The sequence below is a fragment of the Jaculus jaculus genome, unplaced genomic scaffold (assembly GCF_020740685.1).
Source record: "Jaculus jaculus isolate mJacJac1 unplaced genomic scaffold, mJacJac1.mat.Y.cur u26, whole genome shotgun sequence".
NCBI lineage: Eukaryota > Metazoa > Chordata > Mammalia > Rodentia > Dipodidae > Jaculus > Jaculus jaculus.
This window is the reverse complement of record NW_025423516.1, coordinates 554,854-571,394: the sequence shown is the minus strand read 5'-3', so window position 1 is coordinate 571,394 and position 16,541 is coordinate 554,854. Positions and strand designations below refer to the sequence as shown.

Sequence of the window (16,541 nt, the reverse complement as noted above, 5' to 3'; positions counted from 1 at the left end):
TATGAAGTTTGTTTAAATATAATCAGCTTAAGATATTCTAATATGTATTTCTAATTTAGGGACACTTATTCAATAATCTTCAGGCAACCTATTTAAAATTAATTTCTAATATATAATAATGTCTAGTGTATATCTTGACAGTGTTCAAATTTGATTTTAAGATATAAGTCCATAAATCTGTATAACTATGATAGAGTGGACAAATTATTTTTCAAATTTTCTGAACAATAATGAATTTATAATTTAGTGCTTTGCCATGGGATTTGGACATCATAATTTTAGAAGTGAGATATAAAGCCAGGGCTGGTGGTGCGTGTGGGTAACCCCAGAATCGGGAGACAGATGTAGAAGACCTGCTGAAATTTCAAGGCCAACCTGAGCTATCTAGTCTTAATCTACTAATCACCTAAGTATTAATAGGAATGGGCAAACCAACACAATCCAGCCTTTACTCTATTTTTACAAGTTTACAAACTAAGATTATTGTATTTATAAAATGTAAAAATGTAAAAAAAAATGAATATGTCAGAAATCTATGTGAAAACCAGGAATGCCAGTGCACACCTGTAATCCTAGCCCTGGAAAAGTGGAGGAAGGAAGACCAGGAGTTTGAGATTGAGATTATTCTCAGCTACATATATGGCTTGAGGCCAAATTGATATATGAGGCACTGTTTCTAAGGCAAAAAAGAAATACACCTAGGTGACATACAAAGCCAGCAATATTCAATAACATATAAATAATAATAATTGTTGGGTCTTGAGAGGCCCCCACATGAGGCCTAGTGGAACTTCCTGAGCCTAACTGCCTCCGCCCAGCTATGACTCAGCAGGGGGCCAAATGGCCTCTGGTCTGCTACTTGCACACAGGAAATTAGAGTTCCTGCCCATGGGCACTGAGAACTCAGCAGGGGGCCAAATGGCCTCTGGCCTGCCACTTCCACACAGGAAGTTAGAGTCTCCCGCTCATACGTGCTTACAACCAATCATCTCAAAGGTCGCAATGTGCTATTGGCCCTTACATCTCACCCCACCCTAAAGTCTCTGCCTTCCTCCTTAACACTATATAAACACCCGCCTGTAACAATAAAGTGAGTCCTGCTTCAAAAGACTCCCCAGTCAGTGTGGTTTTTCTCCAGTGGCCAGGAGAGGTTTCTGGGTCATCCTCCGCTCATCATCCCCTCAACCCCTAGGGAGGAACCAGCAGGCCTGGTTCTTCCCTAGGCACAACCTGTGCAGGAAGGAACCCAACAATAATCATACTTAATATCCTGGCCCACTGTTCAATTGTGCAATTTGTTCAATTTTGTTCAATTTAAGCCTTGAATTATCATGATATTCCAAATAAATTTAAACTGTTTTCTATTAAAACTGACATTTAAAAAAAAATCTCATTTATGGACTACAATACAGTAATCCTGAATCTTAGCTGGTAATCAACGATGGTTGTGAACTAACTGAGAGATGTAATCTCTCTTCCAGGTTCCACCTTTCTGACATTTTAAAAAATTCCATCTAAGAACTAGAATTGCACCTCTTGGTGTCGCTGTCACCCTGAGAACAGGAACAAAGGAAAGAAAGTCTACAAGGGCTTTGATTCTTCTACACAGGAATACATAAAGCTAAGCTTATTAATGACTAATTTTGAAGCCAGCCTACATGGGTTTGAACTCCATTCCTTCTGCTTGGGAATATCTCTATGCATCGGTTACCAATTGCTTCTTTGTGTTTCAAAGAGTCTGGTTAGTCATTTCTGGTTCTTCCAACTGTACATAGGCTTCCTGTGTTTTTTGTCTGCCTCTATAGTCCATCACAAAAGTTACATCTAGTATGTTCAGTCCTGCAAAGTCTATGATGTCTTTCTCATCGCAAATGTAAGAGGAAGGCCTCATAAGCAAACCACACCATCCTTGACTGCAGGTGAAGACTTGATCTGCAGGCTCTTCGTGAGGGCATCCACATCCTCATTGTTGATCCCACACACTTCCACATACTGCTGACCTATGTACACCCAGTGCTTTTATACGAATTTCTGTACATCCTGCTCCGACTCCATTTCAATTATGGTCTCACCCCTTTGTTTCCCTTCTCTATTTAATAAGAATTGTATTCCATTCTCACTATTGCGGATTCTGCAGCCTGAGAAAAAGTTAAGCACATCTTCCACAGTACATGACCAGGGCAACTCTGGAGCTCTAATGAGAGAAACATCATCCACTTCCTCTCCTAACTTGGACAGGCTCAACTGTACTCAGGTCGTGGAGGAAGGTCTTCCGGATGGATCTTTTCGGACTCCTGGCTGAAGGCCACACCGGGCAGCGGCCGCCAGCACCTGGGGTAGCAGAAGGCCACGTAGGCCAGGTGGGAGGCAGCAGGGTACTGTGGCGAGGGAGAGGCCACGCAGCCTCCTGGAGGACACGGCCCGAGCTGTGGCTCCTCGTGTTCGAGGCAGGCATGAACAGCAGCAGCAGCAGCAGGAGGAGGAGGAGGAGGTTGGAGGAGGAGAAGGCAACAGCGGCGGAATGCCAGGTGCAGACTAGAAGGGCGGGCAGGCGAGGCCCATTTAAGCTGCAGCTAGCGCCCCAGCACACAGTGGGATGGCCATGCACTGGGCGGCCTTGGGGAGTCGGGAGGCGTGTATGGCATGCAGGCCGAGGCAAGTGGAAGCCAGGCCCCGGGGAAGGAAGCATCTGCGCCGTGGGCGCCTGGCCACCGCGAGGGCGTGGACTGTGAGAAGCCCAAACTCACGTTTTTATTTACAGGCTCCTACATTCAGAACTTTCCTGGTATAAGATTTATTTTACTAAGGAAAGCTCTCATAATGATATAAGGTGCTATGCAAGTTGGCAAAAAAAAAAAAAAATCAGTAGTCTTTGTTACAGTTATCTATGAGTTGTTGGTAGAAGATATCCTACCAAGAACGTCTTGTGGGAGGGAAGGGCTTATTTTGGCTTATAGGGTTGAGGGGAAGCTCCAAGGCACAAATGATGACAGGGGATAGACATCATCTCCTGGCCAACATAATGTGGACAACAGCCGCAGGAGAGTGTGCCAAGCACTGCCAAGGAGAAGCTGACTATAACACCCATGGGCTAGCATCACCTCCAGGAGGCTGTAGTTTCCAAATCACCACTAGATGGGGACCTACCGTTCAGAACACATAAGTTTATGGAGGACACCTGTATCAAATCACCAGTCTTGCCCTGTTGTGGACACTGGATGCTATAAAACTGAATATAAGATGTGGCCACTGATTCAACAGTGGTATGAATCTTCTAGGGGCAACAACTGCCTCCTTATTGGATTTGAAGCCTGTTTCAGGGGAAGGAACACATGCCTGGTATTGTAAATCCACTCCAAAGCCTATAGCTAGGGAGGTCACAGGCCCCATGGGGGAGCTTACCACTCACAATTTGCTCAGTGGACTTGTAATTAAACTGTATTCTAAATATTTGTGTTTATATTCATAATCTAGTGTAGCTCTCAGCCTTGATCACAGCGTCATCTTTTGGCAGTGGGTGACAGCCATAGCAGAGATCCATAAATAGTCAATGTGACTGCTGAGTATTTAGCAATAAGCAGAACATATATATAACCCCTTCAAGCTCAGGAATAATCATAGAAGAGGGGATGAAAAGCCAGAGGACAAAGGATAAAGGAGAGCACATGCCTTTAATCCCATCACTCGGGAGGCAGAGGTAGGAGGATTGCCATGAGTTCAAGGCTACCCTGAGACTCCATAATGAATGCCAGGTCAGCCTGAGCTAGAGTGATACCCTTCCTCAGAAAACCAATAATAATAATAATAATAATAATAATAACAACAACAACAATATTAACAATATCTTCTAAATGTCAAAGGCTGTTGCAATCGTGAATGCACAGTGGCCACTCACAGAAGACCTGACAAAAAGAAGGGTGGGAGGGATGGGTGGTCAATGAAAGTAGGAAGTCACTGGGAGAAAGGGATTCAGTAAGGAACAATTGCATAAGAGAAAATAATGGATCTCAAGATATTTTATACAAGTTTTAAATAGTGTAAAATAGAAAATAAGATAAAAAGAAATGTGGGCTGGGGATATGGCTCAATGTTTAAAGGTGCTTTCTCCCCAAAGCTACTGAACAAGTCTGGATACCCAGAACTCTTGTAAAGGCAGAAGCAGAGTGTCACGTGCATGACTAATTCCAATTCTCTGAAGGCAATGGGAGGTGGAGTCCAGAGAATCCCCAAACTTGTGGACCAGCTAGTCTGGCCTTCCAAGCATCAACACGAAGACCCTGTCTCACATCCCTATCATACCTGCCAATGCTCAGGCAACATTTTGGAAGAGGTGATGGAAAAAAATATAAGAGCGAGAGGATGGGGAGGAGTGTTTAGAACATTGCATTCTGGACATGTGGTAACCACTGCATGAACTACCTCACAGTAGCTATAGTTACCCACACAATATTGGGCCTGTCAATATGTCATCTTTGGTAATGAGGGAAGGAAAAGAGTTCAGCAAAATTTAGAAAGAAACAAAATCAAAATTTAGACAAACTGGTTGAAGGGAGGAAGTGATTTAGTGGAAGTATGGAGTATAAGGGAGAAGGGATAAGAAAATGAACACCAGAGGACTATAATCAAAATATTATATATTATTTACATGTGTAAAATTGTTAAATTTAAACACAATTTTTAAAAAGAAAAAGTAGAAGGTTAACACCAACACACAAAGATTGTTTTTTGACTTCTAAGCATGCTTGGTGGCACATGCAAGCTGATGTACATGCGCATGCATATACACATATGCACACACACAGCATACTAAAAACGTTGCACGAGGACTGACAAAGACATTTAGTAATACCTCACAACAAATAGACTGGGTTAAGAACAGGAAACACACTTTTAAAAATATGCAACAGACATATATATTGAGTATTCTTCCTGATTTGATACATTGGTAAATGTTGTAAATATAGACAATAGACTAATGATTGTAAGTTCATATATACAAAAAGTTACTATGTCAAATTATTAGTCTATTATTATTCAGTATTTACATTAACCAATCATCATCTTTTTTTAAATTTTTTTTTTATTATTTATTTGAGAGCGACAGACACAGAGAGAAAGACAGATAGAGGGAGAGAGAGAGAATGGGCGCGCCAGGGCTTCCAGCCTCTGCAAACGAACTCCAGACGCGTGCGCCCCCTTGTGCATCTGGCTAACGTGGGACCTGGGGAACCGAGCCTCGAACCGGGGTCCTTAGGCTTCACAGGCAAGCGCTTAACCGCGAAGCCGTCTCTCCAGCCCCATCTTTTAATTAATACATGAAATTTTCTTGCAATGGATGACATTCTAACATAGACTGAGCTACAACACTAAAACCATCATTCGTCATTAGAAAATCATGTCCTTGTTACCTACATAAAGGACACTGATTTTACTTGACTTTGTAAGGATTCATCAAGAACATCATACATTAATTCACTTGTCATGTTTAAAAATTATTTTTTTTGCAGGAGAAATAGTATTATAACCCAATTAAACATAGTTTTTTGAAACTTCTCTCTTTAAAGACTACAGAAGAGAAGTAAAAAACAAAACAAAACATTATTTTTCAGGGAAGTTATATGAATATAGCTCCAAACAATCTTACATGTTCGCTTCCACGAGATGAATAGCCTACTTCACCAAAGGTTAGTAATTAGACAGTGAGGAGATATACAGAGGTAAATCAGTTCTCGCCCAAGTAATCTTACTTTAAAACAAGGTCATTTGATTGAACATATCATCTGTTATACTTTTCTTTGCCACAAATGCCTTTTCCAGTTTCAAGGTACTACATGTAATACTACATATATCTAGACTATTATACACAGTACATTATAGAGTTGTTGTTTTGAAAACATTCAAATTGCAGTCTTTTCCTAAAGAATGAAGTTCCTTAGTTATATATGCTTTCATTTATATTAAAAATAAATAATAAATAGGGCTGGAGACATGGATTAATGGTTTCTGTGAAGCCTAAGTAGTCGTGTTTGACTCTCTAGATCCCACACAGGCCAGACACACACAAAGTTTAGACAAGCACAAGGTTGAACTATCCCCTTAGGTGTCTCAAGTGTTTGGAGATTGGTTGGAGTGGCTGAGACCCTGGCATATCAATTCTCTCTCTCTCTTTCAAAAAAAAAAAGAATTAAAAAATAAATTAGGCTGGATAGATGGCTTAGATGATAAGGTGCTTGTCTGTGAAAGATAAGGACCCGTGCTCTACTTTCAAATCTCATGTTAGCCAGACACACAAAGGTGAGGCAATTGCATGATTGCACATGACCAATAGGTAGCACAAGTATATGGAGTTTGAGTGCAGTGGTTGAAGCCCTAGCATACCAAGTCTCTCTCTTTTGTCTCTCTCTCTCTCTTTCATACTCTTCTCTAAAAAAGTCAAACAGATAAGTAAATGTTTTGTGAAATTAATAGATTTGTACAATCCAAATATCTGTTTTGTTACTGATAACAGTAACTGGAACTGGGTGAAGTAAATATATTAAAAACACATTCCAGGGGGCTGGAGAGTTGGCTTAGCGGTTAATGGACTTGCTTGCAATGTCTAAAGACTCAGGTTCAATACCCCAGTGTGCACCTAATCCAGATGCACAAGGTGAAACACCTGGAGTTCATTTGTAGTGGCCGGAGGCCTTGACGTGCCTATTCTCTCTTTCTTAGTCCTTCAGTCTCTCTCTCATCTATCTGCCTCTCTCCCTCAGTCAAATAAATCATATTTATTATATTTTGTTATTATTACTATTTGTTATATCTATAAATTTTTAGAAATAGTGCACTGCTTATGAAGCCCTAGCACTCTGCTTCCAAGCTTCCCCAGAAAAAATGCCCCAGCCAAGTAGCCAATGTTAAAACTACTGCTCATCAGCCGGCCTTTTAATATATGTTACAAAGTCAGCAGTGGAAATAAATAACAGAAGTGAGAAACCTTGCCAAAGGACAAACCAAAACATCAAAATCATCTGGGGCTATAGAAAATTCAATGTCATAAATATTTACATCTTTTTCAGAAGAGTTCTCTTATTTTTTTCATATACAAATGGAAAATTCCACCTGAAGTGCATGTGCTATTATTTTCCCTGGTGAAGTACATTCAGTAATGAGAATCAGAACAACATTAAACCCCTCACTTTTTATGCAAGAATTATCCACCCACATAATTAAGTTATACCTGATGTATATTAGAGTCTACTTTCTCAGTTTTAAAGATCAATGCCTGACATAGAGTCATCATTAACCTCATGAAATGTGGAAACATGTATGATCACAATTGAGCTAAATATTAATAATCTAAGAAACAATACTATAAAATCCAAGAAAATGTTCAAGCAACAAAAGTTATAAAAGAATTTTGTATACATTTTTTCAGTTAATTCTTTAAAATCCAGACATGAAAAAGTATTTTACTTGGTTTCATTAAACTGAACATAACTTGTAAATTCAAAGATATGTTAACATAAAATATACTAAAGTTGGGACACAAAAGGAAAAACCATTCTAATTTCTTACAGTATTACAAAAGAAATTTTATTAAATTCATTTAGAGAAGCCTAATTAGTATTTAATTGAGTTAATGAATAAATTTGTATACACACACATCACAATTTCATCCATGAAGAAAGATAATGGCTTAATGGATTTATTACATAAATTCACTTCCTGACAACGTATGCAGACATTTAAGACTATTTTATATCAATAATACATTAACAGAAAGTAGAGGTTTTCAAGCAGGACTCTAGTACACTCTATTTAAAGTTCCATATGAGAACAGAGTGAAGGAGGATAAAGTAAAACATGGCTCAGGGAAATTTTGCAGAAGAGGGGGCGGAAAGAATGTCAGAGCCACATGTTGGGTCATGATATGCAGAGACATTTATCTTATACATAACTGTGGGCTAACTCCACAATGCATGGCCAATATACCTCAACAAGGAGGGGCAATGGGGAGGGGGTAGTTCACAATGAGCCTAATAATGGTACCAAACTGACTGTATTTGCTGAATATAAAGCAAATAAATAAATAAAATGTACTTTCCCCATTCAAAATATATACATAAGAGAAACATTTCAAATGTGTGTTTGCTCTATCACTCCATGTTGGCACTCCAGGTTCCCATCAGGGGCTGAGATTCATGAGCACAGAAAATGTAATGGTGAACAGAGATCTAGCAGAGTTAGCACTGATGAGGAACTGACAGGGGAGGGATGCTGACAGCCAGCTGAGGAGGCACTGCTAGGACCAATAGCCTGAAGGATGGTCCTCTACAGAGCCAGGCTAGCGAATTGAATAAAATGCACCCACTGCATGCCACCAATGAACATGAATTAGCTCATATTTTCCTAGGTTAGAAAGGTCCTTGCACTCCGAGAAACTGAAATGTAGTTGGAATTGCTCTCAAATAGTTCAATATTTCTTTAAATAAAATAGCATGTAAGCAAGGCTTTGTGGCACACACATGTAAGCCCAGCATTCAGGAGGTAGAGATCAGAACATTAGAAGTTGAAGAACATCCCTGCATATATAGTAAATTCCAGACTAGTGTACCTTATAGGAGGAAAGAGGAGAGGAGAGGAGGGAGAGAGAAGAGAGACAGGGGAGAGAGGGGAAAGGAAAGAGGAAAAGAGAGGACAGAGGTGAGAGGCAGGATAGAAAAGAGAGGACAAAGGGCAGAAAAGGGATATTATGAACAGGGAGATAGAAAGAAGGGAGAGTGGGAGGGGCATAGGGAAGGATGGAGAGAGATGAAGGAAAGAGAAAGGAAAAGAAAACTAATGCATATAAATATAGAAAGCACTAGAGTGATAAGCAAGTATGAATAATTGATGATGTAGCAAGGTGACCCACACTATTTTGGGAAAATTTAGGTTTATGCATTTGAAAGTATGATAAAATTTATAGTTACCAAATCTGCAGATGATATGTAATACATTGTACACAGATACATTGATAGATATATAGAAGATTGATTGATAATGCATATCTCCAAGTGGAGCAAGAGTTGAGAATTATAGCCACAGGCTTAACATGGCTAGACACCTGTTTCTTTATGTCTATAGGATATAAATTTTTTCAACATGCTAGGAAAAAGAATAGTATTTCATGAATGTGGATATTAGATGAAATTCATATTTTGATGTTTAAAAGAAGTTTCTTTGGAACACAGCCAGATTATTAGTTTACACACTCACTATGTATGGTTGCTTTCATTCCATAACAGCAGAGGTTGTAGCAGCAACAGACAACACGGCCCACACAGCCTGAAGGGTGGATCTGAGCCTACCCAACCTCTATTGTAATGATTAAGAAAATCTCATTGAGGAGTCTGCACTTCAGATACCTTTCATATGGAAAGTATTTGGACTGGCTGAGTCAATATGGGCCCATCAGCCACAAAGAATTTATGACCCTTAAATAGATTCATTGTTCACTGTTGAGTCAATTAAGCATTGCCAGAATAAGGGTTTTCATGAATCCTCTATGTAACTACATACTAAAGCTATTTTATAGTGCAGAGGTATTAAGTCATTTACTTAGCATAGTTTACATTTGCCCATGTTTTTATAGAAGTCCTAGTATTTTCAGGAGCTGAACTTGTAACCTTGGTGCTGGAACTCTGTGATAGTTGAATTCTACAGGGAGGTTTCCTCAACTACTGGCTTCCAAGTTATTACAAAACTCCCAGGCAAGAGGCAGAGTTCATATCCAAATGAATTCCCCCACATCAACAAAGAAACATTCTCCTAACAAGGAAGTCCTTTGTTTTTGGCTTTTGTTCTTTGGCATAGAGTCTCATGTAGCCCTTGAACTCAGATAACTCCTGTATACCTTCACCTTCTGCAGGCTGAAAGTACAGGCATGCACCACCACACTTGGGGGTAATAATACTTTATCAAGACTGGAGAGATGCTCTTCTGATAAGAGCAGTTCCCAGACAAGCATGAAGATGTGAGTGTGACTGAAACCATCTGAGCACAATTCCCTAGAGCCCAAATAAACATATGGTCATTGCCACACATGCCTGTGACCCTGGTACTATAGGGAACAAAAACTTGAGAATTTGGGGCTCATAGAAATGGTATGGTAGTGTAGCAGACAGCTTCAGGTTCACGGAGATAAACTTCCAGATGAGGCACAGTTATGGAGGAAGTGATATTTACTTAAGATTACAGTTCCAGGGGCTGGAGAGATGGCTTAGCGGTTAAGCGCTTGCCTGTGAAGCCTAAGGACCCCGGTTCGAGGCTCGGTTCCCCAGGTCCCACGTTAGCCAGATGCACAAGGGGGCGCATGCGTCTGGAGTTTGTTTGCAGAGGCTGGAAGCCCTGGCGCGCCCATTCTCTCTCTCTCCCTCTATCTGTCTTTCTCTCTGTGTCTGTCACTCTCAAATAAATTAATAAAAATTTAAAAAATAAAATAAAATAAAAGATTACAGTTCCAGAAAAGATCCATAAATGGCAAGAAGATAGCCTGCATTCAATGGTCCAAGGAGAGAGAGAGAGAGAGAAAGAGAGAGAGGGAGGGAGAAGGAGAGACCTAAAAGCCAAAAGACACAGCACACTTCAGGAACTCCAGCTATGCACACTTTGCATATGTTTAGATTGAAATCCAAAACACATCACCACACCTTAAGATCCACCCAGTGACACTGCCTCCATCCATGTGGCTGCAGACACAGCTACATACAAATAAACAACTGAATATATTGGGGGCCATCTATTCTATTCAAACCACCACATTCGGCCCCTGGCTCCCAATAGATTTATAACCATCATACATTGTAAATTGTACTCAGTTCAACTTCAAAGGACCACACAGTCTTGACCCATTTAAGATACTAAGACCTGTAAAATAAAACAACTTAAACACTTGTAACATATAAAGGCACAGAGTAAACATTTTCAACTGGTATAATGCATAGCAAGGAGAGTCTAAACCAATGCAAATTCAACCACCATGAAATAAATATCAAATTTCTGCAGTTTAAGTTCAATATAACAAGAGACTGACAGTCTCCAGATTTTTCAATTTGTCCCTCTAGCTGGGCAGAGTATCCAGGGAACACTTCAATCCTAGGCCAACAGTGCCCTTCATGGTAGTGCTTGCACAATTCTAGTATATCCAAAATATTTTCAGGTCTCCACGCAAACCGCGGTCCATCTTCCAAAGGCTCTTTCACTCTATTAGGGCATCAGGCCCTACATCATGGCACATCTCAGCAGCAGCTCCTGGAACCATGTACAATTCACAAGCACTCCTCACAACTTTCATGCTGCTGAAACCAATACCAGTTGTACAGGATTCAGCCATAATCTTAATTCAGGGTCAAAACAAATCATAGCCTGAAAAGCAGGTTCCTTCTCCAGTCAACTCTTTCCAAGACTTTGCATTTCTATGGGAGTCTTTTCTCAGGTAATATGTTGACAATAGCAGCTTGATTAACCTAAAACCAGTCTCTGTACCAGTAATTTTAACTTGCCTGAAGTTTTCCAGCTTAAAAATCTTAAATCTCTCAGTCCAATATTTCTAGCCAAGCACATCAGTCCATACCAAATGTAACCTTCATCAAACGCTCTGGGCCGCAGCAGCAGAACACAGCCAGCCCTTATGCCAGTAGCCTGGTTCCAACAAAGTCCTCTGTACTCTTCTTCTTCTTAGAAAGCAGAATACTGGGTGCACTTAGCATTCTCAAACTCCCATCAGAATAGTCCACAAAACTTGGCTTAACACTCCAGAAGGCATCTTCAGTTGCAAGCACCAAGTCCATGACTATTCCTCTAAAACAAAGGTTATGATAGATCAACATCAACATGGTCAGGTTCATCTCTGCCCACTCCTCTGTACAAAGTTTTGTAGCCGACAGCTTCAGGTTCACTGACATAAATTCCAGACCAGCCACAGTTTTGGACAAAGGGATATTTATTGAAGTTTACAGATCCAAGGGAAGTTCCATAAATGGCAGAAGAAGCTGGCCTGCCTTCACAGGTCCAAAGAGAAAGAGAGAGAGAGAGAGGGAGAGGAGGGGGGGAGGAGGCACAAACCTAAACGCTAAAAGCCACAGCGCACTTCAGGAACTCCAGCTAGGCACTCTTTGCATATGTTTAGATTGAAATCTGAAACCCACCACCCACCACCACTTCTTAAGATCCACCCACTGACACTGCCTCCAGTCAGGTGGCTTCACATGCAAACTACAAACAAATTTAAAAAACTGAATATATTGTGGGACATCTATTCAAACCACCAGAGATATGTGTGTACAAAGAGAAACTCCATCAGAAGGAAACAAACAGATGAGTGATGGAGGGGGAACAATTCATACATGTGCATATATTACACACAACTCAACATGTGTTATATAGAATATCTATATTTTTCATTTCCAAAATCTGTTATTCACTCGAGGAAGCTGTGTAAAAGAGGACCAATGCTCACACAACGCTCAAACCTGCAAATTTAAATCACTTTCCATAACTACCATTTTTCTATATAAAACTATAGCATTCAAAACAACTTAATTCTGTCAGATTTTGTTAAAATATTAGAATTTTAATTCCATAACTACATTTTTGTCATAATTACTTAGCACATGCTGAAATTGCCAACTTACCTTAATTATTCTAAGGTATATGTGCAAATACTTTGCCATGACCTCAATAACTCTGTTGTAAAGTTCTTTGCAAAACATAGTATGGCTGCCCTGTACTTGATTAGGAGAAATGAAATGGAACTTATAAAATCACCAGAACAGCTGTTCTTCATACCATATCCCTAAGGCTAAGAAAAGGAAGGCTGAAGATGTTCCTTACAGGTTAAATTGCTTGCCAGCAAAGCCAGTGGACACACATTCAATTCCCTAGTATCCTCATAAAGCTAGATGGCAATACATGTGTCTGGAGTTCCTTTGCAGTGGCTAGGCCCTAGTGTTCCCATTTTCTCTTTCTCTGTTCCTCTTTCACTATTTGCTTCTCTCACATAAATAAATAAATAAATAATAAATTCTAAGGTTAAATTAAGCAATAATCAAGAATCTATTACTAATTTCTTACTTCCACTTTCCCCCCTGAGGGAGGCTCTTGCTCTAGCCCAGCTGACCTGGAATTCACTATGTATTCTCATGCTGGCCTCTAAATCACAGCAATTCTCCTTTTTTGGTTTCCAGAGTGCTGGGATAAAAGGCCACCATGCCTTGCTAACTTCTTTATTCTAATCTGCCAAAATATCACTAGGAAGTATGATCTCAAGTGAGCTTTTGTTTCTGCTTTAGGTTGGATAGTTTTGATATGATATGGGACTTTTTGTGATGGTGTGGTGATGTTTTTCTGAAATAGAATCTCACTCTGTAGCCCAGTCTGTCTTGAAATTTCTATGTATACCAAAACAGACCACTCAACTGATGGCAACCTGCTGGCCTCAGCCTCCCAAGTATTGGATGATAGGAATAAGCCATCCAAGCACAGCTTGGTTTTGATTTTCTGAGATGATCTCTCCTGGTATCTCTGGTTTGTGTCTAACTCATGATTCACCTGCCTAAGCCTAGCAAGTTTTGGATCACAGGAATGGATGACTGTGCCCAACTCCAGAAACCCTAAATGCCCACATAATATATTTTTAATGTCATGCATAACTTATGCAATCACCTAAAACAAATTTTTTAACTTTTCTTTTTGGTTTTCCTTTTGAGATAGGGTCTAGCTCTAGACCAGGCTGGCCTGGAATGCACTATGTAGTCTCAGGGAGCCTCAAATTCAGGGAAGTTCTCCACATCTGCCTTAAAGTGCTGGGATTAAAAGTGTATACCATTGCACCTGGCTATGATTTCTTGATTCTGGTGAGACTCACACACACACACACAGACACACACACCCACACCCACCCACACACACACACAATTATTGCTAGAAAAACTGAAAAGAATCAAAGTTTAAATCAGTCATAGACAATTTCAATTCCAAAAATTAAGGTAAAATCTTATTTTTTTCCATCAGGGGAAAGCATGCTACAAGTATTCTGAGGACAGCGAAGCACACAGGAGCATGCTTGTCATAAAACGATGTTACTCCTCTCCTTGCCTGATCATTTGTTCTTTAAACCTCATAATAATAAAAAGGAAAATGTATAGGTTTGTTTCTTACTTACCTAAAAATCATCATTTCTTGAGATACTATGATTTTAGATAACAGAAATATTTATTAGGAAACTTTAAAATAAAAGTTTCACTGTGTTTGTTCCCTGAGACAAGATCTCTCATGGAAACTGGAAGTTGCTGGTTTTGGCTAGGGCTGAGAGTCAAGGCTCAGTGATTATCCTGTCAATGCTCACCTCAGTTCTGGGGACACAGAGCCATACCTGCCTTTTATCTTGGGCCTGGTATCTGAACTGAAGTGCTTATGTTTATTCAGCAAATAGTCTTAGCCACTGAACCATGTCTACAACATTCCAGCCTTTTTTCTTCATAATATTTTATTTATCAAATCTGTATTTAGAACAAGGATCTGTATTTGGTTTCAAAAGTTTTACTGGAATGTAGTCATACCCATTATTGTACCTGTTTTGTATTGCCACCTTCATTTAATAAGAGCATAGTGGAATGGCTTTGACTAAGATCATCTGTTCTCTTAAGGTATAAATTTGAGTAATTGACCCTCAACCAAATGTCTACTCTGTCCCCACTAAAAAATATTTGTGTTACATTATGGATACACAACCACAGTGTGATGTGGAGATATTGGTAATATCTATCTAGATGTTACTAGAGAGCACTGACTTAAAATGTCAATGTTAAATATTCTACTGTCTTGGAAAACAATAAATTCGCATGACAGATTCTGCTTGTCAAGATGATTTTGAATAGAAATGGTAGTTACTATGGAATCTTGAGAAAAGTAACTGAGTTATAAATTGATGTTAAATATATGTAATCTTTTAGCATTGTCCAGTGAAGTGGTCCCTGAGCCACAATTGGTATGCTGATCATCAGGGTTTTTCTTATGGTCTTTTTTGTTCCACAGTACCGTCTGTGTCTCTAGCCCAGGCTGACCTGAAATTCACTATGTAGTCTCAGAGTAGCCTTGGACTCGTGACTATCAGCCTTCCTCTGCCTCCCAAGTCCTAGTATGACAGGTGTGCACCACTACACCTGGCTCTCATGGTCTTTTTTAAAGAGGAGAATACAATTAATACTTTCAATTAGAAAAACAATAATGTAAAAAGTGTTATACCCACGTGCCTCACATCTGCCTGTGAAGAGAACATGAGGGTAATGTGGGATACCCTCAAATGTCCCAACATTTACATCATTGGAATACCAGAAGGGTAGAAATTCATATCAAAGGAATGGAGAACTTATTTAAAAGAATAATTTAAGAAAACTTTTCCACTCTTTCAAAAGAAAGGCCCCAAAAGATACAAGAAGCTAAAAGAACTCCAAACAGATTGGACCAAAGGAGAAAATTTCCACACATATTTTCATTAAGATTTTAACATGGACATGGAATAGAAAGTCCTAAAGGCAGCTAGGGAAAAACAACACATCATATTTAAAGGTAACCCCATCAGAATCACTTCAGACATATTAATGGAAACCCAGAATGCCAAAAGGGCCTGGAACGGAGCACTGAAAACTCTAAGAACCTATAGCTTCCAAGCCAAACTACTCTACCCAGGAAAAGTATCTCTCGTAATAGATGGTGAAAGAAAAACCTTCCATGACAAAACTCAACTTTACCACTATATGAACATAAAACCAAACATATGCATTTCAGGAATTTCTTCACACAGGAGAATCAAATAATGACACTCAAATCCATATAAGAAGCAGATCACAAAAACCAAACTCAGAGAAGGTGCAAAATCTTCAAAGTCCATGTAAACACCCAGCCACATATACCAACACAATATGGCAGAGATCAAATCAAACCTCAAAGTCATTACCATAAATATTAATGGTCTTAATTCACCTCATCACGAGACACAAGCTGACAGGATGATTCAGAAAATTAGACCCCTGAATATGTTGTCTTCAAGAAACCCACCTCGCCTTTAAAGACTGAAACAAAAACAATGCACAAAAATCAATAGCCTTTATAAATGCAAATAAAAAGATACACAGAAAGAAATAAGGGACATAGTCTCATTTTAATAGCAGCAACAACATCAACAATACCTTGGAATTACGTTAACCAGGGAAGTGAGAGATCTATACCATAAAAACATTCAAAAAAGAAATAGAGGAGTACTTGAGAAAATGGAAAGACCAACCATGCTCCTCATTCTCCTGGATAGACAGAATTAAGATAGTGAAGATGGTAATTCTACCAAAGGCAATGTACAGATTTAATGAAATTCCTATTAAAATCCCAGTATTTTTCTTCACAGAGATAGAAAAAATGATCTCAAAGTTTATATGGAAAGACATAAGGTTCAGATATCCAGGCATACCCTAAGCAATAATAATATTTCTGGAGGCATCACCATACCTGATCTAATTCTA

General features: G+C 39.4%; 1 protein-coding gene and 1 pseudogene across 1 annotated transcript in view; one reads left to right on the top strand and one right to left on the bottom strand.

Annotated features, from left to right (window-relative positions):
• Positions 1–1,637: 1,637 nt before the first annotated feature.
• LOC123457594 lies at positions 1,638–5,483 on the bottom strand (annotated as a pseudogene).
• Positions 5,484–5,661: 178 nt separating this feature from the next.
• Positions 5,662–16,541, top strand: part of LOC123457593 (vomeronasal type-2 receptor 116-like) — a 29,900-nt gene continuing 19,020 nt past the window's right edge. Inside the window, exon 1 of the mRNA XM_045141441.1 lies at positions 5,662–5,684. Within this exon, the coding sequence (XP_044997376.1) occupies positions 5,662–5,684 (23 nt within the window). The remainder of the gene's footprint in view (positions 5,685–16,541) is intronic.